General features: G+C 40.6%; 1 protein-coding gene across 2 annotated transcripts; it reads right to left on the reverse strand.

The window, feature by feature from the left end:
* Window positions 1-1137: 1137 nt before the first annotated feature.
* On the reverse strand, window positions 1138-23160 carry C2H11orf97 (chromosome 2 C11orf97 homolog). 2 transcript variants are annotated; one of them, XM_036747427.1, is made up of 4 exons: window positions 22865-23160; window positions 14263-14367; window positions 4274-4399; window positions 1138-1252 (listed from the first exon to the last, which is right to left on the reverse strand). In XM_036747427.1, exons 1-4 carry the CDS (start codon window positions 23145-23147, stop codon window positions 1248-1250), a joined length of 519 nt encoding a protein of 172 aa, XP_036603322.1. In that variant the 5' UTR covers window positions 23148-23160; the 3' UTR covers window positions 1138-1247. The 2 variants fall into 2 exon arrangements, with proteins under 2 accessions (XP_036603322.1, XP_036603323.1); XM_036747428.1 differs by lacking the exon at window positions 4274-4399 and having other exon boundaries at window positions 1153-1252; window positions 22865-23159.
* Window positions 23161-24377: the final 1217 nt, after the last annotated feature.

The raw sequence follows: 24377 nt of genomic DNA on the forward strand, positions 1-24377 counted from the left end.
GCTGGAGTCTAAGGAGGAGCTTGATGGGACTGGGGTGAGGTCAGACTCCAGGAACCAAGAGAATAGGATTAAGGTTGGGAAGTAGCTGAAGGTTACCTGGAGACAACAGACCGCATAGGGCTAGGCTAGTTTAAAGGTAACAGATTTGGGCATAGACAGGATAAAGGGTGGAAACTAGCCAGACCATGGAGGGCTAGGCTAGGTTAAGAGTAGCAAAGTTTTGGGCCTAATGATAAGGAAACGCTTATGGCCTCAGGCAAATAAATGCTTGCTTCATCAAGTGGGAGAGTTCAAGGGGGGCTCCCACAGTCTAAACCCCATCAGTTCCCACTGTCAATATTTCCTAACTGATGTTAAGACCTAAGTTATCTGGGCAGCTAGGTGGCGCAGTGAGTAGAGCATCAGCCATGGAGTCAGAAGGACCTGAGTTCGAATTTGACCTCAGACACTTGACATATTTACTAGCTGTGTGGCCTTGGGCCAGTCACATAGCCCCAGTTGCCCTGCCCAAAGTTATCTTTCCCATTTGGGCCTCTATGGACAACAACAGAAACCTTGTAATTTATCAATTCTAGCATCATCTTTGTTTCATCTTGGACAAGCGGTTTCTCTGCTAGGCTTCTGTTTCCTCATCTTTGTTATGAGATGGCATTCGTACACTACTTTAAAGTCGCCAGGCGCTGTACTTAATCTCATTTGAGACCTACAGGGACGACAGGCATTATCATTGCCCTCATCTAACACATGAGGAAGCAGAGGCAGACGGAAGTTAAATGGTCACACTCCTAGTTAAGTGTCAGAGGCAGGATCTGAGCTCAGATGTTCCTGACTCCAAGGGCAGAACTGCTTTTAAAACGAGCCCTGATTCTGCATTTTAAGTGCGATTTTTAATTTACATCACTGAATACTAATTTATATTTTATGTGTAGGAGTCTTATTTTCACTATCAATGTGTAAACTTCATGTGATAATCTGTGTGCAGAGGGCTAATGAACAAGTGTGTAATGTCTACTAATCGTGACTTAAATTCAAGTGGAACTAATGCTTCCTCCATGAAAGTCCTTCTACAGTTCCTCATCATGCAGGAAACTGGAATATTTAGAGGCAAGACAGAAATGACTGCCAACAAGAAAAATATAGACTAAAACATTTTATTTTATTTTTTTAAATAGTTGGGGTATGTACTTAGATTTCTTCTTAGCTTCCGGGACATCAAGAGAAGTGACTTCTCAATGGAAGAGAGTTACTTATCCTAGAGAAAAGAAACATGAATAAATAAGCAAATATCTTGTTTAGAGAAATGCACTAAATTTTGCTCCATCATATTTTGAGGCAATTCTTATTTTTATTCTCAACAAATGAAAACTCATTTGATAGAGTCAGACTATAGGAACCATGCTCAATGAGCAATGTTATGAATTAAGCTGCCCATAATAAAAAGGACATAATAATAAAAGCCAAGTAAAGGTAAGTAGTTTTCATTTGATAATCCAATTATGTTTAAAAGCTATACTTATGCTACACTGGTTCTAAATTATTTTAAGAAATGAAGGTTGCAAGAGGCATATCAACTTTTTTTGTGTGTGCAAAAGGACAAATAATAGAACAGATGAGCAGCAGAAAGTTCTCAAGAAAAGTGAGTTCTTTGGGTTTCTGAACTTCAGCATATAAGCTCAATGACCAGTGCATTTTTAGCTACCAGCTAAAGATATGAAATCTAAGTGAAATCTCAATCATGATAGCAGCAGGGGAAAAACCTTACTTTAATTGCCAAGGTTCTACATACGAAAGACTTCTGATGACTCAAAGGCTGAAGTTCTTTGCTCTTCTTGGCTATTCCTCCTCCTACCTGTACTAGACAGACTATATTGATAAGTTTTTCTCAGTTCATGTCTATTTGACAGCCTTGATTAAGGAAAAAAAGATTAATTTTTAAAAAATTGTAGGAAGGAGTTTTCACAGCAGTAGAGGGAAAATGCTGAGCAAATAGCAAGCTGATAAAATTAATTCACCAAAATGATGATTTTACATTATTTGTGGATTTCATCGCTCTGTTGTTCCCCATTACCACTGACAATGAAATACATATTTGGTATAGTCATGATGTTTGTAGACAAAGTCCATTTGTGTTTTGGATGGCAGGGATAAGAATACTAATTAATGTTATTATGATTAATATAAGATCACTCAAATGTATTTATAAAGAGAAACATAATAAACTGAGCTGTTCATATATTGAATGTTTTTCTCCTAGTTTATACAAATCATTCATAAAGACATTTTTCAAAGAAAATTATTCACATTAAAAATTTTATTTTTCTAAGACTTTGAAGTAACACTTTTGCATACTATAAAATTAAAATTAAGAGGAGAGGGTGATTGTTGACATACCAGAGATCCAGGCAACAAACAGTGGCTGAATCTACATTTGGCTAACTTTTCTTCCATCTCAGGGATTTTCTTGAGAGAGCTAAGAATAAGAGTTAATCTAGATTCCTTACCCCTGCATCTCTCTAGCCCTGGAAGCTAGGTTATTTAATTTCCATATGGGCTCCATAATCCCCTAGATTCTGGGACCACAGGGAGATGCAAAAAACTCTGGGCCAATAGCTCACCAGCGCAGCAATGGGTGAGTTCTGCTTGGAGCTCTGTACCTCAGGTCCTGGATCACCTGCCTTTAACCCTAATTAACCAGCTTTTGGAGCCAGTCTTATACTTTAGATCTCTATTGATTAATTTCATGTTCGTTGGTGACCAAGTCTAAATCACCCCAATGACAGGGTATTCTGCCTGGTATCCCAGCTCTTCATGAATTGGATTTCTTGATCCTAAAGTCCAGGCTGGGTCCCTTCTACTTGACAGTGGGTGACTGGATAATAACTATCTACCTGATTGGTAGACATCATATGATTAGAGATTTAGAGCTAGAAGACATCTTGGAATCCAACCCTTTTATTTTACTGATCATTCCTTCCCACTGCCCTCCCCTCCTCCCCCAAGTTAGTCAATTGACTTGGCCAAGATCTGGGCTGGTCCTGACCTAAGCTAATTCTCTGGGAGCTTAGGTTTGATAGTGGAACAAATTAATTAAAATTAATTTAAAAAAGAGATTTACTTAACCATACCAGGAGAAGCATATTCAACAAAGATAGGCATTGGGGAACACCTTGACCTGATTCAGCTGAGTGAAACTGAGTTGACTCACCCTGATCCAGAGAACCCTTGGAGCTCCTAGGAGCTGTGTACTCAGAGAGTAATGTCAACATCCTAAACCTTTAGTCTACTGAGCCTACTAATTTTATCAGCTGAATTTGCATTGGCAGGGAGGGGTTAGGATATTGCTCCTACCACAGAAGTACTACGTGGCAGAGCTGGTATTAGAACTCAGTTCCTTCTGACTCTGAAACCAACACTTTAAGGAGAAGAGCACTGATCCAATTAATCCATCACCTACCATGCCATCTGTACCTCTGCTGACCCTCCCCAGCTCCTTTAGATGGGTATCTGAGAGCTCTAACTGTTTGGGGCTCAGTTAGCAGCGTTTGAGTATCCCATTGGGATCCATTTCCTAGTTGCAGATATACTTTCTGGCCTCACATCTCCATGTGGCCAGCCCTAGATTCACAGATCCCTCCCTGCCTGTGTTCCCAGCACATGTAGATCACGGGCTTTTGCCTGACCCTATAGTTGTGCTTAGATTATAAATTCTGGCTGTTCCTCTTTGGCCTCTCCTACAGCCACTCAAACCTTGGCTATGAGAGTCAGGAATGAGTAAGATGCTGCTCCTAACTTCACTGCCAGAGGAAGGGCCCTACACTGGTCCAGCAATTTCCACACTTGTCTGAGTGCCATCACGACAGCACAATACATTACCCATCCTTTTATGGTACAATGATATCTACTTGTGATAAAAGCAGGGCAGTCTCTGCCCCTATTACTTTCTACACTGTGTGACCACAGATAGCTAGCAGGCTGAAGGAAAGTAAATATGGGGGATCTTCCTCTGTTAGGGCCCTGATGATAACTGTGTTACTGAAAGCCCATTTAAAGAAAATAATGAATATAAGATAAACACCTATTGTACCAAGATGTTAAACAGGCAAACTGTGCTATATTTTGAACACCAAATTAAAATAGATGAAACCAAATATTTTTTAATTAATGGAAATAAAGGGAAAAAAACTGATTCAAAGCTATCCTAATATAGTACATCACATTAGTTCATAATTAAACATGCTTCCTTTCTTCTGAGCTAAAGATCAGTGTATCTTACTTCTTATTCCTCCATGTCTGGAATAGTATTTAGGTTGTGGAAGTAAATTGTTTTTGTTCTGTGATCCTGGCTTCAAGCTTCCCACGGAGAAGTTCCTTTTAATGCTCCAGATCCCTTCCAGAGCCACTGTCAATATTTTTTAAAACAATAAAATCAGTTGTTATTCAGCTAGTTTTGCTTTCTAGCCTAAATAGTTAAAAAAAAACAACCCAATAACCTCTTTCTGTTTTTAGATGACTCTTTAGTTTGTTACTAAATTAACTGGTCTTGTTAAATCAAGCAAATAAGGTTATTTTCATTTAATAAGCTCTTATTAAGTATTTTCAAAAATTTTAGTTAATTTCACTTGCTTGTAAATAAATTTGGATAAAAGGCAGAGTAAAGACATACAGGACAAAACTTGGTGATAAATATAATGGAGCTGCAGGCATTATGGAATTGTGGATAGTGGGGAACAAGCTGCTGTAAGAGTTTGGAATAGCTGGTTTCAAGGCCTGCCCCCTCAGATAAACTGCTTTGTGTCCTGGGCATGACACAACCTCTTGGTGCTCCAGGAAGCTCTCTAAGGAGCAGACTTTCTCATCTGCTTTGATGAAGGGAGTTTCCTTCTACCAATGAAATTATAGTTCTGAAGCAATAAATATGTAGAGCTAACTGCTGTATCTAACATTACTAAATTATATTAACTGAAACCTCAGGCAAAGCATATCATGTGTTCACAGAATTCCCCTAAGATTCAAATTTCTGTGACCTTCATCTAACTTTAGCGTAGAATTCTAGGAGGTAATTTTTGGAATTATTTCATGCAGTCATGCATGACTTCTCTGACTCTGATTTAATTCCTGGAAGCAAGATTTGCAAAATGGTAATTTGCAAAAATGAGTGATCTGGCCAAATGCAACCATGCCCAGTTCTCCAATGAATCCAAGAATCTTCACAAATCCTTAAATTCAGAAAAGTAAAGAAAACTCTAGATCTTATGGATGGATCTCAGCCTATGCTTTAAAATAACTGTAGCAAGCATTTTTGAAAAGCCATACCTACAATATATGCAGATACAAGGACAAATTAATAAGTAAAACTCACAGGCCAAGAGCTGCAATTCAATAAATACAATTTAATAATCTACTCACGGAGCTGGCTCAAGGAACAGCTGTCTTAAAAGTCTTAAAGACAAAAAGGATTTATGCAGAGTCCAGAACACTCCACTTCTGTGGAAAGCAGGGAGTAATGGGCATATCCAAAGAAACATGAAGAGTTGTCTTGTTTCTGGGGCTAATAACTACAATCTAAATAAATATTCTTCATCAGGCCAAGGCAGCAACCATGCTGTCCATGGTCTCTAAAATGTCATGTTGCCAAGAATGTTTCAGCATCAATCAATCATTTATTAAGAACCTCTTTTGGGTCTAGACCAGGGGTGGGGAACCTGTGGCCTCGAGGCCACATGTGGCCCTCTAGATCCTCAAGTGTGGCCCTTTGACTTTTGAGGGGATTTGTTCTGTGAAGCTTGGATTCAGTCAAAGGACTGCACTTGAGGACCTAGAGGGCCACATGTGGCCTCGAGGCCAAAGGTTCTTCACTCCTGGGCTAGGCACCATGACAGATGCTGGGTAATACAAAGACAATGAAGAAACTGTCCCTGGCCACAGGAGATTAAATTCTATTGCAGCAGACTGCATGGACATATATAAGTATATACCAAAAATGTACAAGGTAATGGGGAGAGTGAAGGTGCTAGCAACTGGGGGATCCAGAAGAGTTGATGTAGGAAATGGCATCTGAGCCAAGCTTCGAAGGAAGCTAAGGATTCTAGCAGGCAGAGGTAAGGAGGAGAATGCATTCTGGACATGGGCACCAGGCAATGAACAGGAACTGAGTGAAGAATAGAATGGCCAGTTTGGCAGACAGTAGAGGGGGTGGAGGAGAGTGATCTATAACACAGCTGGAAATGTAGGATGGAGACCAGGTGTGAGTGCCAAATAAAGGGGTTTGTATTTGACTCTAGAGGTAGTAGGGAGCTCCTGGGGTTAACTAAAGAAAGAGTTCCCTGGTCCCTCACATTATACACAACTTTCTAGCTATTAACTTGGATTAAATCCCTTAGTCTCTCTGAGCTCCAGTTGTAAAATGAAGATAATAATCATTACAGCTATTGTCTATCTCACAGGGTGGGGAGGAAAATATTTTGTCAACTGTAAAGCACTATGGAAATGTAGTTATCATTATCAATATCATCCAGTCACTGACATCCCTCAGTCACTTAGACATCAAGCAGTGGAATAAGTGGTCTGTGTTGTTTTTGCAAAACTGAATTCCTTGCATTTTTCATCCATTCCCTGATTTGTGAATGGAGTATCTGCTAGCCATCTAACAAGGCAGGTTTTTATTCTTTTCTTAAAACAACTTCAAGGAAAGTGACTCCACAGCCTTTTTCTGTAGAGAGCTTACAATGTGGAAGTTGTTCCTTATATCTAACCTAAATCTCTCTCTGCAATTCAAGCCAATTTCCTTTTCTTCTATCCTGCCAGGAGGTAGAAAATTGCTGATCACCACCCTTCATATAATGGCCTCCATATTCAGCCAATCAGTCCACAGACATTTATTAAGGGCCCACTGTAAGAGGCACAGTAAGAAGTAAAAAAGGAAATCAGATTCCAGTTAAGCCAGCCTAGCCAGCCTGGCAATTATACAGCACCTACATATGATCCTCACAATAGTCCTGGGAGGTGGGTGCTATGAGGAAGTGAGGCCAACAGGAGTTAAGTGACTTGCCCAGAGTCACAGAACTAGTAAGTGTCTGAGGCCATATTGGAACTCAGGAAACACGTCTTCTGGACTCCAGGCCAAGCGCTCTACCTACTGTGTCACCTAGCTTCCTAAATTGTTTTAATCATGTCCAGTTCTTTATAACTCTATTTGGGGTGTTCTTGGCAAAAGTACTGGAGTGACTTGCCATTTCCTTCTCCAGCTCATTTTATAGATGAGGAAACTGAGGCAAACTGGGTTAAGTGACTTGCCCAAGGTCGCAAGGTCATAAGTGTCTAAGGATAGATTCGAACTCAGGTCTCCCTGTCCAAGACCAGGGCTCTACCTATTGTGTCAGCTAGCTTCCTAATGCTAGGAGTAATAAAGGGAATAGATTCAGGTTAGCCCTACACATTGTAAAGGAATGTAGGGTCAGTTTAAACAGTACAGGACAGAAGTAGGCACGAGAAGGGCATCAATCCTGAAGTCAAGGGAATCCGAGTTCAAATTCTACCTCTGATGCTACTTGTGTAATATTAGGGAACTTAATGGTCTTGGTTTCCTCATCTATAAAACCAAGGATTTGGACCAGATGGTCTTTGAGGCTCCTTACAGCTGCAGATGGTTAAGACTGTGCCTAAGTTTCAGTAAGCAGCGGCTATTTTCATCCCTGTATCTCCCCAGAACCAAGTAAGGTGCTCTGCATCAGATGGAACACATTTGCGGTCCACTTTAATTCATTTGTGCTCTTTTAGAACTCAATTTCAGTAAGTGCCTCTGAATACATTCCAAATATGAGTACAAATGCAAATGCACAGGGGCACATAAAACATAAACAATATAACTGCAGATGTGGACTGATACATATGGTGCCTCTTGCGCTGTGTTTAGGGAATGAGCCGTTCTGACACAAGAAAACTCATTTAGCTTGTGTGCTGTGAAAAATGTTCCTTCGTATCTGAGCAAGTCTGAAAGCGGACGGTAGGTTCACTCTTTGTGGTAGCTGTTTCCTTAGCTGGTAAGCACCCACAGCTCTCACAGTCGAAAAAAAGGCATCAGGGACACAGTGAGGAAGAGAGAGGCAGGCTGAGGACAAGGGTTCAGAGATAATGATGACAGCACATGTCCTGTTTTATAGTTGACAAAGCACTTTGCTTCCAAGAATACGGAGAGGCAAGTAGTCCAAATATTTTTGTTACCTCTATTTTACAGATGAGATTCTGGAGAGGAGAGAGATTCAGAGATTTGCCTGTGCAGCTAATTAAGTGGCAGAACCAGTTCTTCTGACCCAACTTCAGGCCTCTTTCCACTGTGAATTCAAGTAGAGCTTGAGCAAGGAGGGACAACAGGCGTGAGAAGGAAGTTGAGGGTCGGGAATCAGATACTTTCACTGAGTCTTGGAATCCAATGTTATTTTTACCTTTTTATTCTGCTTATGTTTCTTACATATCCTGAATTGCCTGAGTTACCAACTCCAGTATTTCTGCCTCACACTCTTAGAAATATCTGATTTTGTTTTGGTTCCCTGCATGTTACCTCTGGACTGTGAAAACTAACTAATGTAAAAAAAGGTTTAGAACGGTATACTTTATACTTCCCTAATGTAAGTGTGGTCTATTAGTTGATTTTTGTAAACATTTAAGAAAAGTAATATAAATTTATCTTCAGAGACTTTTTGGCTTGACAGCTATGCTGACATAACTGTATTCTTTGATGAGCAGCACTCTTAATTTTTCTCAGTTTGCACAAAGAAGGATATTGGAGTGTTAAATTTAAAAAGTATGTCTTTTCTTTTTAGGCTCCCAAGTATTAAATTCACTCATTCTTTTATTTAACTTATTCATAAATTCAACAAACATTTGTCAGGTGCCTCCGGTGTGCTAGAGGTTGGGTGGGGGATAGAGTTTAGATAAACAATCTCCCTCAAAGGGCAGGCCTAGGAAGGGCAGAAGACACCAACTTGATAAGTGCCTTAGAGAGAAGTCTCCGGGTGGGGAGAGGGTTAGTGGGAAAGGGAGGACAGCGAGCTGGCCTCTCTCTAAATGTTTCTGGTGGGAATTGAGGGCATGGACATCCCCCTCTATCAGCTTGTAACCAGGGCAGTTACCAGCATAGCTACAATTAGCTGGTTAGCCACCTTCCCCATGTCAGCAGTTCAGCACAACACCAGGCCTGGATAGCTTGTCTCAGCTCTGTCACGTTCAGGAGTCTCTAAGGGTTTTCCTTCTTGTCCTTGACTTGAAGAAATGGTTTGTACTTATGGTCATTCCAGTTATCTCCTCTATCCCTCTGTACATTGAAGTCAGTCGGTTGATAAATATTTATTAAATGCTTAGTACATGCCGTATATTGTGCTTAGCACTGGAGATACAAAGGAAGGCAAAAGACATCTTGCCCTCACAGTCTAATGGGAGGGATAACAATGCAAACAAAAATTGTACAAAAAGATGGATACATAGGATAAAAAGGAAATATTCCACAGAGGGAAGGCACTGGAAGAAAGGGGGACTAGGAAAAACTTTCTTAGGTGGGATTTTAGCTGGGGTGTGAAAGATGACAGGGAAGCCAGGAGGCAGAAATGAGGATGGAGAGAATTCCAAGCATGGGGGACAGTCAGTGAAAATGCCTGGAGTCAGGAGATGAAGTATCTTGCTTGAGGAGGAGCCAGGGAGCAGGGGTGGGGGTGTGTGTCAGTGCCATGAGATGGCAGAGTATGAGGTGGGAGTGGGGGAAGAGTAAAGTGTAAGCAGACTGGAAAGGTAGTGGGTGGGCGAGGGGGACTTAGGTTATGAAGGGCCTCAAATGCCAAACAGAAGATTTTGTATTTGAACATTTGGGCAGAAGTGCTGGTTCCTGTACCACCTTTTCTCTAAGACCTTCCAATTTAGGGCAGAAATGTAAAGTTAAAAGTCTTGTCTAGGAGATTATTCTCACCCTTATAAGCAAAGTCCCTACACTGCTTTGGCCACAATGAAGACAATGTTACTCCGCCCTTCTTCCGGGAGAACCTTGATGCAAAGCTCTAGGGGTATATCGAGGTCTTAGGATAGGCTGGAGACTAACATTATTGCTGTGAGCCAGAGTTAGAGAAGGCACATTATCCTAAGCTTCAAAAGAGGCAGGATTCTGATGCCTGAGTCTTCACAACCTAAATACTAACTGACTGGTCGGAGTAGCCCCTTGCTTACCAGGGTAAGTGGAATGGTTTTCTGTCATACCAGACCTCCTACCATTAGTCTCTCTTATTGAATGGCAGATTTTTTAAAAAGTTCATTAATTTTAAATTCATTGCAAAAGGTCCCAAGGTCCCAGATGTATCATGAGCAAGAGAAATACTTCATCATTTGGGTATTCTCTTTACTGATACATGCTGCAACTGCTTAATGCCTTGGTAGTTGATCTTTGAGCATTGTTATGGTCAAACAATTTATCATCCTGTACCCTACCTGGTGATGAACCTCTCCAAGCTGAGCTAGGCTAGACTTTGCATGATAAACATAAAGACTATCAGGGGCCCATACCTAAGGCCTTTCCAGCTTGGCAGAATCTGCCAGATCTTGAGGTCCACTGGCATAGGTTTTGAGAACCCAGATGCCAAAATAAGGCAATGAAGGAAGACTTGACCATAGAACAAGAGAAAAAAGTCTAAAACTATGGAAAATGAGAATTTTTAAGCCCCCTTTTCTCAAGATGTTCACTAGTTTCATAATAATTAACTTTGTTGGACTTAACTTAGCTGGGGAAAAATACTCTTAGGATTTTGAAAGCATAAGACTCTTAAGTTATAGACGAATTGCCAATCTGCACTAATGGGGAGTTTCCACAAAGGAAATCCCACACATAAAATCATACATTAGGACAAACAGAGTGAGAGAGAGAGAGAGAGAGAGAGAGAGAAGGAGAGACACAGTGACAGAGAGACAGAGACAGAAAGACACAGAGAGAGACACACACACACACACACACAGATTTAGAAAAGTGAATAACTATAACCCTAAACTTAGACAAAAGCTTAATAGTGAAGAAATCTTCAATTCCAAAGTGAAAGTCTAGTATTATCTCTATGCCATTGAGACAAAGTGTTCAAGAGGGAAGAACTTCAGGAAGTTATTAGGAATACTAAAATCTACTGAATTCTTCCTTATTCTTGGAATCCCATGTATTTTTCTGGTTCAAATTTTCATTTTTTTAAAAAATCTGATCAAAAGGTTGCTCTTCTTTTCCAGGAAGATGAAACTTACCATTACAAATCTATGTTTTTTTTTGTTATTATTATGAATGGATGCATTGCACAACCTTGCCCCCTAGCCTTATCTCCATTCAATTGCAATCCAATCTTATCTCCATTATCTCTGCCTCCTCTTTTCCAGTATTCAAACAAGTAACTGACCCACTATAAATTTACATTATCTTATATCAATTGGATTTTCACTGCAGCACAATAATCTCTTTATTATTCCAAATTAATTCTCCACTACACTGTCTTTTTCTAGCTTTTTTAAATCCTCCTCCCCCCATCCCTTTAGCTCGACTACTGTCCAAGTTTGTCCTAGTGGCCCATCTCCCCAGAAGCTCTGCCCTCTTCTCTTCCCCCTCTGGGCCCTCTCTTTTTCTGATTTCATCAACTTCTATCGATTCCATTATCATGTTTATGCAAAATGACTTGACAATCTAAATATCTAATTCCAGTCTCTAGTCCCACATCACTAGCTGCTGGTTGGATAGGTTCATCTGGAAATCCCCCCAGTCATCTCAAACTTTACATGTCCAAAATGGAACTCATTATCTTCCTCACTCATTACCACTTTTTCTTCCTTCAGAGTTGCTTATCTCTGTGGACAGTACTACAATCCTTCCAGTCACAGAGATTTATAACCTTGGAGTCATCTTCAACTCTTCATTAATCCTGACCTCCAATCCAATCAATTGTTAAGTCTGGTAGATTATTCCTTCACAATTTATCTGGCATCTATCCCCTTCTTTTTACTTACATGGCTACCACCCAAATTCAGATGCTCATCACCTCTTGCATGGTCGATTACAACAGCCTTCAAATTGGACTCCTGGCTTCTAGACTCTCCCCCGCTCTGGGTCATCCACCACACAATCACCAAAATAACCCAAAACCACATTTGACTATGTCATTCCCTTCCCAAGAACCTATGTGGCTCCTTATTTCCTCTAGGATAAAATACAAGCCTCTAGGATAAAATACAAGCTTCTTAGCTTGACTCAAGCCTATCTTTTAGGCTTACTTCATGTTAGTCCCCTTCAAGTACTCTATGCCTAGTACAAACTAGCCTCCTTGTGCCTTTGCCTTACCTTCTGGTAGGCTTGGAATGCATTCTCTCCTTTTACCTACTTCTGGGAATCCTTGGTTCCCTTCCAGGCTCCCATCAAGTGACACCTTCTAAGGGAACCACTTTGTAAGCCCCTTAGATGTTCATCAGTGTGGGGCAGTGGAAAGAGTGCTAGATGTGGAGACAAATGGCTTGCATTCACATTCCTACCAGTTCACTATCTGTGGGACTCGAAGAGTCACTGACTTTCCATTCCTTCGTGTGTATAATGAAGATGGTTGAACTGGATGACCTCTAAGTTTCCTTCCAGCTCTAAATCTATGATCTCACATATAATTCAGCTATTTAAATGTTGTATTGTCCAGGAGGATTCCTGTTTTTCATTATGTCTTTGTATCCAAAATACAAAGTGTACATATTGAACACTTAGCAAATACTTGTGGGATTAACTTGGATTCGACTGGAGGCAGATATTAACCTCTGCTTTTTCATACAACAACCGATTCTACCTAAAGAATCTGTAAAATCCTTTATATACTGATCACCATTCAACTAATGGAAAAGATACAAGTACCTCTATAGTTGCCTGGTGCTCCTTTTGAAGTGGAGCAGCTAAGGGTACAGTGGATAAGAGTGCTGGATCTGGGGTCAGGAGCTCATCTTCCTGAGTTCAAATCTGGCCTCAGACACTTGCTAGTTGTGTGACCCTGGGCAAGTCACTTAACCCTGTTTGCCTCAGTTTCCTCATCTGTGAAATGAGCTGGAGAAGGAAATGGCAAACCCCTCCAGTGTCCCTGCCAAGAAACCCCCAAATGGGGTCACCAAGAGTCAGACACGACTGAACAGCAACAACAACAGTAGCAGCAGAAGTAGCAGCACCCAACAACCCAGCTCCAATGTGATCACAACTAGCCTTCATGGTGCATTCCTGCCCTGGCCCGTTTCTGTCCTAAGCCTGCCCCTCGTCCTCAGCCTTCTTTGCCTTGTTATGGCCCTTTTGATTCTGGCTCCTTGTCTTGCATCTTCACCTCAGTTTCTCCTCATATTCCGGACCCCATAAACCAGGGGACAAAGGGTTTGTGCATTGCATAACCTGTCTTAGTAAACCTAACCTGCTTTGAAAACACATTTCGTGCGACCTCTAGTGGGTGCTATTAAGTATACATCCTAGGTATGCCTTACTTCAGTGATGGATGAATTCTTGGAAGGTGTGTGCAAACTGAAATTTTGTAAAGTGAATAATATTGCCCAGTTGACTTACATGATAATTTGAGGGTTGTTTTTCTATTAAAATTTTGGACTCCAAGATATAAACAAAGTTTTTAACATCACTTATGAAACAGAAAAATAACTTTCTTAACAAAGCTATCAATAACATGGTAAATCAGAGGCTATACTAAGTACCTGGCAATGGAGAACAATGTAAAAGTAAGTGTTCACATAATAGCAATATTTCAATATGACGTCTGCGGTGGTCATCTAAAGAACCATCAATAAGGTTTATCAATTAGCTTCAACTAAAACATATAAATAAACATATGTGAATGTGCGTATAGTATGTCATTGACCAATCTAGATGATGTAAGTTCTTTATATTATTATGTTCATAGTCACACTCATTAAGAGATAGCAAAATATGGCATATTTTCCATTTAATTGAAAAAACTGCTTAAAATGATCATTAAAGTATTTTTGAAATGTAAGGGGAAAAATATTACCAATTAACAGACTTTTTTAAATACAAAAACTTAATTGGTCATTTTTAAATACAAAAGCTTTTATTTGGTTATTTAAACTTAAGCATTGTGGGAGATTATAATTCCTCAGGAAAAAAACAAAACAAAGAAAAACTCTTTCCCCACAAGCAAAAACACTATTCTCAAATGGAATGTTTAGTTTTCATTTCCTAAATACATGCTTAATATTGGGCATAGGCTTTACCTGTAGATGGATTTTTGATGTGGCATTCATCTCTCTGAATAAAAAGTTCTTCTTCTAGAACTTCCTTAATTCTCTTATGTGGCTCACAATATAGGAATTTTTTCCCTATTAAGACATTAAAAAAATGGGTTATTTACTATTAAAACCAAAAAATGCATATTGTTAAACTGTCCAGCAATCATACATATTCATATTATACATATACATATTCATCAAAAGCTTTGTCATCTGCATATAAATAATGAACAATTTATCCTAGTGTCTCAGTCTTTGGTACATTTCTTGCATTGTAACTTAATCACAGAGGCACTTACTTTCATTGTGGTTAGTGAACATTACATATAGCCTTAGATAATGAGCTGCTGTATATTTAACATACCAAGACTACTACCTTCTTCCTTCAGTATTCTGAAAGAATAATATCAAAAGAGTTGGGCTGGGGTAGTGCAAGTTGTATTTTGGAGCAGAAAACTCCAGTCTCTCTGAAGCCTAGGGGGTACGGAAGGAAGAAATATGACATAAGGCTAGAAAGGCGGATGGAAACAGAGTGTGGAGGACCAGGAATGCTACACAAAGGACTGTGAACTTTGTTCAGTAGACAGTAAGGAACCACTGAAATTTTCTTAGCAGAAAAGTGACATGACCAAATCTATGCATAAAGAATAGTCTAGCACTGGTACGAAAGATAGATTAAGAATAGGGAAAAAAGTGGGAGTAGGAAGACTTGTTAGGAAAAGTCCTGCCATAGTCGTGGTGTCCGGGAGAAAATAAGCATTTACCAAACACTATGTACAGTTATCCCTTCTACATCGTAGGAGGTTAGGGGCGTAGCGCTCCCTGAGATCTGGAAAGTTTCATAGAATTGGCCCTCCCTTTGTACCAGAGAAGTCTGAATTATTATGGTATTAAAAGATAAAACATGTTGATATTATATGGTACTATACATATATTTTGTACATTTCTGAGTTTTTAAACTTTTTCTGTGTCTTCATCTGTGGTTTTCCCAAAACTCCCCCCAAATTCCCATTTAATTTCTGATGCCGATGCATGATGCATCAAAACTGTGATGGGGCGAGTAGCAATGCGGAAGGGACAGCTAGCTGTACCAGCCGCTGTGCTAAGTGCTATACAAATGTTATCTCATTTGATTTTTATAACAACCCGGGGAGATAGATGCTCTTGTTATCCCCATTTTACAGTTGAGGAAACTGAGGCATAGAGCGGTTAAGTGACTTTCCCAGGGTCATATAGCTAGTAAGTGTCTGAGGCCAGATTTGAACTCAGGTCTGCCTAACTTCAGACCCAGTGCTCTATCTACTGCACCATCTAGCTGCCTCAGAAGCCTAATGAGGACCTATATTAGTTATTAGGGTCAAAGGGATATGAATGGGAAATGTTAGAGATGGAATCAATAGGATTCGATAACGTGATATGAAAGATGCTGGAGAGATAGGATGAATAATATTGTCATAGACTGAATTAGTGAAATTAGCTGGCGGAATTTCCATTGGGATGTTCTGTAGAAAGTTGGCAATTCAAGTATGTAACTTATAAGAGGGGTCAGGATTAGGGATGCCCATTTGAGTCATCTGCATAGCAGCAGTATTTGAAACCATGGAAATGAATGAGATTGCCAAAGAAGGTAATACAGAGATAGAAAAGGACCAAGGACAGACTCCTGGGTAATACTCAAGAGGTTAGAGGATGAGGATTCTATAGTGAAGGGACAGAGAATGAGTGTTTAGAAAGGTAGGAGGAAAGCTAGGTTAGCACAGTGTCTCCAAGGTCAGAAGAGAGAAAATATACAGTAGGATGGAGTAGTCAGTAATGTAAAAAGCTGAATGTGGCATAGTGGATAGAGCAGTAGAGGAGGTCAGGATGACCTAGCTTCAAATCCCATTGCAGACAATTATCAGCTGTGTGATCCTGATCATGTCACTTAATCTCTCTGTGCCTCAGTTTCCTCATCTACAAAATGAGGAAATATAAAACACATAAAATGTAGAATGAAGTTCAATGGTCTCTAAGATCCTTTCCAGTTTTAAATCTATAATCCTGTGATCCCAACACTGAAAAGATGTCAGTAAGTGTGGCAATTAGTAGTCACTATGACCTTAGAGAGAGTAGTTTCTATATAGTGATGGGGCTAAAGCCAAATTTCAAGGTATTATTGAGAGAGCAGTAAAGTGAGGAAATAGAGATTAGACAACTTAGTTAGACAACTTTTTCTACAGGTTTAATAATGAAGATGAGGAAAGAGCTGGGACAGTATCTGGGTAGATGGTCAAGGGAAAGTTTCGAGTTTTTCTGAAGTACTGAGGGACCTGTCTGAGTTTGTGTAGTAATATGGCCAAGAGGGAGTGGAAGGGAAGAGATGTCAGATGCATGAGAAAGAGCAGTAGCTGCTGGAGGAAGGTCCTAGAAGAGGTAGGAAGGACTGAGATCAAAGGCAAAGGTGGAAAGCTTAGAGCTGATGTTGCACGAGATACCTTTTTCTCTGTGGCCAGAGGGACACAGGGAGAAAGTGAAGGAGGGTGCTGATAAATTTTGAGGAATTAAGTTGGGAAGGTGAGGGAATTGACTTTGGATAACCTCAACTTTTTCAAAGAAGTTGGAGGCAAAGTCATCTGTTATAAATGTGGGTTTTGTGACATGGTTGGGTATTAGAGGAAAGAAGAAAAGGTTTAGAACAATCTCTGTTGGGAATAAAATAGGATTCGATCAGGATAGAGTACAAAGATTGTTAAGTAGCATCAGTTAATGTACTGTTAATTTTTCGAGGGTGAAATCAGATCTCTTTTCTGTCTTTCTTCAGCAGCACTGGAACAGAGACCTTAGCAATATCATCATAAATATTTTTAAATGCTTCAATATTTTAAAGATTCAGGAATTCATCAATGTGACTTCTTTAGCCACTGCTCCGTATCACAGACTCTGTGCCTTGGTAGACAGTCTTCGTGAGTTGAAGTGGGCAAAGTAATTCATTGCCTGGTATCCAGTTTTCTGGTGATGAGCCTTTCTGAGATCAGCTGGTCCTCAGTCAAATAGTGTGTCTACAAGGAAGTCCTTACATATATTATATTTTCATTTCAACATGAGAATTTTCAGCTGCTCAGGAAATGTATTGTGAGAAAGAAGAGGATCAAAGAAAAGGTAATACCCAGGCTCAAGAAGGGTTGGAAGAAGATAATGGAGGGAGGAGAGAAGGTAGAGTTACCCAACATTTAATGTGCTTCTATTTTTTGTGTGCCAAGAAAAGTGATCTTTGAATCCTGATCAGATACCAATCTCATTCTCCAGAAATATTGTTCCAAACTTCAGGCTCCATTCTCTTCCCTCTTTTGAAAACTGAGTCATTTGCTTTACTCCAGTTCTTTAGTATTTCTCCTGTTTTCCAATCTTTCAAAGATCGCTAACAATGGTCCAGCAATCATATCTGCTAATTCTTTCAGTGTTCTAGGCTGCAATTCATCTAGGCCTGGTGACCTGAAGTCATCAAGGGCAGCTAGATGTTGTCTTATCTCTCTACTAATCTTGAATCTCATCTTCTTAATGACCATTTTAAGTCCCTCTCAGTTCAATGTTGGTTCTTGTCAGAGAAAACAGAGGCAAAATAAGTGTCAAGCAATTCTGCATTCTCTTTATTCTCCATTAACATCTGCTAATTCACTTTAAACAATTATGCTTTTTTTGATCCTCTTTTTTTCTTACATTTTACCTCTTAAGTCGGTGAAAATCTTCATGTTGGGATGAAAATACAGATGGATAAAAGAAAAAGAAAGGGTGATCACTTGGGGCCAGCACAGGTTCCTCAAGACCAAGTAATAGAAAACTAACTATATTTTCTTGTCAAGATTACTAGATCAGGGGAATGCCACAGACATAAAGAATTTTAATTTTAGTTTCTATTTTCTATTTTCATTTTAAATTTAACTTCAATTTCCTATATTTCTACTGATACACTCAAGGACATCCATCAGGACAGGATGGAGAAATATAGACTTGATAATAGTATACTCATGTGGATTTGAGGTGACTGAACAAATCTGACCAAGGTATGTGGATTTATGAATATCAATTAATGATTGATTCGGGGGATAACTCAATTCTAGTGGTATCAATAAATATCACCATCAACAACGCTGATGAGCTCTGAAATGGCCTCAATTCTATCCAACTTTTAAAAAATCAATGACTTAAAGAGAAAACATAAAATTTACAGAAAGGATAGCTAATAGCCAACATAATCAAGATTCGAAAGTCTTGACAGAATGGAATGGGCTGAGACTAATAAGATAAAATACAGTGGAAATGAATATAAAGGCCTGCACTTTGAGCCAAAAAAATCAACTACAAAAGTATAGTATGGGAATCCTGATTTAACAAGAATTCATATGAAAGGGACCCACTGGTTTTATTTAAAGGAGAGTTCCATATAAATGAGCAATGTACAACAGATGCCAAAAAAAACCCCAAATGTAATGTTGGGCTCCATCAACTATAGTATGGTGTACAGTTCATGATTTGATGATTTGATTGTACAAGTAGTTGGATGCAGAACTGAATAGGCAGAAAAGAACAGGCTGGATTAGAGCTGGAAAATTGTGTGATGCTTTAAATCAGAGGTGTTAAGTTTCTGCATGCCAGAACCACATTAATATGTAATTGGGGAACATTTAATGAGAGAAATAAAAATACAGTAAACCATAGATAATGTTAATATATGGTTTTCTAAGTCAGTATGTGTGGCTTGGAGGTATCCTTATCTATGGTACAGTGGCTCCATTTTTATTTGAACTTTACACCACTGCTTTCAACAATTCTGAGCTGCTCCCTGGCACAAATGCCCATTTTAATGCAAATTTTCTCCAGGTATGCCCTACAGTACTATCTAGGTATAACATAATCTCCTTAGAATGAAAGTTGCAGTTGATAGGAAGGTGGATAGGGAGGCCCATGGCAAGTACCAGTAGACCACAGCATATTTTCAGTGATATATAAGAAATGAAGTAAGGGATACCATCCAGGAAATATGCGATTGGAAGAGGTGGCTGAGTCATGTATTAGTAATTAGGGATAACAGAATGAGAAGACTGAATGTAAACTCAAATTCTAAATTTATAGAGTCCCAGAAAAATATTGGCAGCTATGCAGCACAGTGGTAGAGTGCCAGGCCTGGAGTCAGGAAGACTCATCTTTGTGAGTTCAAATATGGCCTTAGACACTAGCTGTGTGTGACCGTGGGCGAATCACTTCACCCTGTTTGCCTTAGTTTCCTTATCTGTAAAATAAGCTGGAGAAGGAAATGGCAAACCACTCAAACATCCTTGCTAAGAAAACCCCAAATGGGGTTATGAAGAGCTGGACAGGACTGAAAAATGACTCAACAACAACAAAGAAAAAGATCTCTACTACCTTATATCTAGGGATCTATTGAAGAACATGAAAAAGAACTGTTCATAATGAGAAGGCATGAACTGTGCCTTTGGTGGAACAGCTGTGTCAATGAGATTATAGCTCCATTGAATTATCAAAATATTAATGTACATATGAAGGGGAGATGCAATGGAAAGAACAGTGGGCAGGCAGGTGATGTGGGTTCTCGTCCAGGCTCTGTCACTAATTACCTATGTGACACTAAAAAAAAGTCACTTAACTTCTCTGATTGGTTGTGCTGGACATTCTCTAAGTGTAATTTTTGGGTCCCTAGAACTCTAATATTCTATGCTTCTGTGACGTCCACTGTACTTTGCACTAGACTAGTCTAGTGACTAGAGTATTGTATTTAGTTTTGAGTCCGCAGAGGCAATATTGTATAGGGGAAGAATAAAAAATAATAAATTCTTTGTCATCTGGAAGAATTCAGGCAATGAATGGGTCATGACCTCTCCAGGGTAATGCAACTAGAATGATAAGGGTCCTTGAAACAGCGCTATTCAAAACATCAGTGAAAAGAGCTAGTGATGCTTACCCTCAAGGGGAAAATGTGATCATATGTTTTTCAAGGGTTATCATGTTTAAGAGAGATTAGCCTTGTTCTGTTTAGCCTCAGAGGGGTAAATTAAAATCATTGGTTAGAAATTAAACAGGAAGAGTTTGACTTGATATAAGGAAACCAGTTCCTAACAATCATTACAGGACCAGAGCTTTAAAGTCTCTTCTAGTTCTAGAGGTTCTCCCCTTCATTTTACAGATTGGAAATTGAATGGCCTTCTTGGTTAAGAAGGTACATGTTCCCAATTACTGGATACTTTCAAGAAGAGACTAGAACACTAGATAATCAGTCACCGGAGGGTGATATTGGTGGAACTTGGAAGACGGAGGAGATGAGATCTGAAGTCCCTTTGGCAATCCCTTCCAACTCCCATCTTATGATTCCATATAGTAGAGATACTGGCATTGAGTGGGTGGGTGAGTGAAGTAGGTGACCTCTAACCTAAAGTAACTTCTAACTCTAAGGTTCTGTGATTCTACAGCTAGAAGCAGGTGGACTTCAGAACTGCTTTTGCAGGGGAGTATCACCACTTACAAAGCAGGTTTCTTCTAGATCTCTTACAGTGTAATAATTGCAATTATACATGAAGTACATTCAATTTAATTCAACAAGCATTCATTAAACAGCTACTATGTGCAAGGCACTGTTTTAGGTACTGAGGATACAAAGACAAATTGAAACTTTTGGTCCAATGTGTCATGAGACACTGAAGTTAAAATGTGAAAATATTTTCATTTCATTTTTGTCAGTCTTAGAGGCTCAAAAGAACGTTTATTTTTCTGTCCCTTTGAAGAAATGTTCTGAAAACCATTTTTCATCAAATGGCATATCATTTTTACAGACTAATATAATTGAAAACCTGATTTGATTTATAGAATACATATAACATCTACTAAAATGTAAAGGGAGAAAGTTTTTTTTTTTTTTAAATTTAAGGAGAAAGTTAATGGAAAATGAATTGACTTCAACTCCCATGGAAAATAATCTTAATACTGTTCTTGGAATAAATAAATTTCTTTTGAAGTACCTTCACAAGTCTATATCACATTAATTCATTTTACTGTCAGAACTATACCAAGAGGCAGATAGGACTCCCCCCATAAACACAGAAAAATTCAGTGATTTTTTTACAAGATCACATAGTTAGTTAGTTGCAAAGTCATAGATAGCAGGCCAAATCTACTTGTTTGCAAGTTTAAGAGTTCCTACCACTAGATCCTGCTATTGTCCAACAGTTAAAAAAATTTAACCATTTATATTCCTTCTAAGGATTTATGGTAATGGATGATGATTTCAGCAAATAAAAATATTTAGTAATTTGAAGAAATTTTTAAGTGACACAAATACATAATGTTTTTCACTTGTATCTAATGAGATGGACCATACTCTAATGAGGTGTTTTAATAGTAGAACCATTATTAGACCTAACAGGGCTAGTATGTGAAGAGATGTGCCTTCTCCTGATTATCTAGTGATTTGTTCTGCCTCTCTGATGAAGTCTCAGGAGGGTATGTGGTCTGCCACAAAGGCAGAGTGGTTGCAGAAGGGCTGGATGCAGAGGGAGAAAGATTCTCTAGAGGAGCAATCAAGCAGAGTATTTAGAAAACCTGGAAACCTATAGCGTCCCTCTTTGAACTACTGCTTTCCCATTATCATTCCTAAGCATGCATTGATGGCCTATAGAGAAGCAAGTGCTGCAAAATAATTGTAAGATCAAGAAACAATATGTTCTTGTAGGTCCAAATTGGATTGGAGCCAAATCCTTCAAGTTGGGAAGCAAACCTCTTGGTTTGTGACAGCAGACAACCTTGCTCAGATAGGGTGAAGGCTGAAACGTTAACGCTTTATCAAATCAGAGTACTGGCAATATTAACACAAAGGTGATATTCTGACAAGGCTAGGTCACAAACGCCAAAAATCTGCAGGGATAGTGTAACGGGAGTCTGACCTTGGGGTTATTTAGACCCAAGCAGGAAGTCTGCACTCTGCCACTTCCTAACCAAGTCATTCAGAGCAAACCACTTTCCTTTCATGCAGGGGAAGAGAGGCAAGGTCAAATACTTTATGGGATTAGAGCTGGAGAGGCTCTTGCAGACCAACTAGTTTAATCCCCTCATTTTAAGAATAAAGAAACTGAGGCTCAGAGGTGACATTTGACTTGTTCAAGTATGAGAGTGCTGGCTTTGAAGCCAGAGAATCTGGGTTAGATTTCTGGCTCTGCCACTTACCAGCTGTGTGACCCTGGGCAAGCCCCTTCACCTCCCCTGGGTCTCAGTTTCCTCATCTGTAGAATGAGAGATTTAGAGTAGATGGCCTCCCCACATCCCCTTTCAGGTCTAAAGCTATGATCCTCTGAGCCTGTAATAGGCAGCAAAGCCACCTTATCTATTTCCCACCTCCCAAGTATTCGGACTCCAAACCCAGCACTTTCAGAACGGTGCATCAGGCTGCCTCAGTTTCCTCCTCTCTCCAGGAATCCTTCCAGCTTCCGACATTCCATGATCCCAGGATGTCCTGAGGCCACACGCCAGAGCTGATTTAGCCCGGCCCTCGGGTTTCGGGGAGCTGGAGGGAGCCCTCCCTCGCCCCGGGATGGCCGGTACTCACAGGGTTTGCCGAGCTCGGGTTGACACCCACTGCTCAGCTCTCCGCAGACGGCGCACGCGACCCCGGCCGGTTGCGGTGGCTGCGGCCGCTGCTCCCGGTCCGCCTCCTCGTCCTCGTCCTCGTCTTCGTCGCGCATCACGGTGGCCGCCGCCGCCGCCGCCGCTGCCACCACCGCGGCCTCCGCTCCCCTCATGTCGCCGAGGGTCCTCACCTCCGCAGCGTCTGAACTATTCTCGCAGCACCACTCGGGCGGAGCAAAGCAGGAGGCGTCCCCGGTTGCCATGGAGACGGCGGAATCCTCCCCGCCCCACCGGTTGCCATGGGAATGAAGGGCCTCAACCGCCGGGAGCGCGGCCCAAGGCGCGAAAGGAACAAGGAACGAACGCAGGGGCTTCCGGGGTGGGAGGGGGAGGAGGGGCGCCGAAGGCGCGTCACGTGATCCAGCGCGTGCTTGGGGCCAGTCTGGAAGCTCTCGGAATCCACCGCGCGCGGGGCTGGACGGGCATGGTATGTAGTTGGCTTGGCTGCGTCGGTAGAAGTGTTGGCATTGTGCTCTGTGTGGTTGTTCTTCCTGCCAGGGGTGCACTCGATGGACAAACCCAGAAAATCTCAGCTTCCTAGACGATTACCCCAGAAAGCCGTCACCCTACCGGGGGAGTCTGCGGCCTCGAGGCTCTCTAGGTCTTCGGTGCGGCCCTTTGACTGAATCCAAACTTCACAGAAGAGATCACCTTTAATAAAAGGATTTGTTCTGTAAAAGTTGGACTCAGTCAAAAGGCGGCGCTCGAGGACCTAGAAGGCCACACGTGGCCTCGAGGCTGAAGATTCCGCATTCCTACTCTTTTACTTAATTCTCGTTTACGGTGACTTCCTAGAGAAAACCGGAAGGAGGGCGTCTGCTCCAGGAATTGCTTATTTGTTAACTGTCAGGCTTTTATAAAGCGTGTCCCAGACTCACAACTTTTCATCATCACCACCAACTCTGAGGACGTCTGATTTTCACGGACTCAACCACACACAAGTCCCAAATGGGAAAGCTGGAAGGGACCTTAAAAATCATCTAATACAATTCCTTTTACACATCAAAACCGTGGGACCTAGCGATACAGAGCTGGGAGTCAAGTTAAGGTCAAGGAGATGGATGAATTCCATAATATAAAGGGCTTGCAAAAAGGGTTATGATCCTTTGCCAAGTAGCTATCTCTTCATACTTCTTGGAGGCTGGTCCAGTTTCAGTTTAGATACAGGACAACAGGCTTGATCCACAGCAATTGAAGAATATCTACTCTTAAACTATAGATTATCTGGGAGATTCAGAGAAGCATCTCTAGGCCACATCAAATCCCAGGGCACATCCTGGTGATTAGTCAAAACACAAATTTAACTGTGGAGCTTCCCTGGGTTCCTAGGAGTGCTGTGTGTGCAGAAATTTTTGGGTTTGGCTTGAAATTTCTCTAGTCCCCCAGGTTCTTCCCGGAGGTCAGGAAGAAGGAGATGTAGACTGTAGAGAAAA

The sequence above is a fragment of the Trichosurus vulpecula genome, chromosome 2 (assembly GCF_011100635.1).
Source record: "Trichosurus vulpecula isolate mTriVul1 chromosome 2, mTriVul1.pri, whole genome shotgun sequence".
Lineage (NCBI taxonomy): Eukaryota > Metazoa > Chordata > Mammalia > Diprotodontia > Phalangeridae > Trichosurus > Trichosurus vulpecula.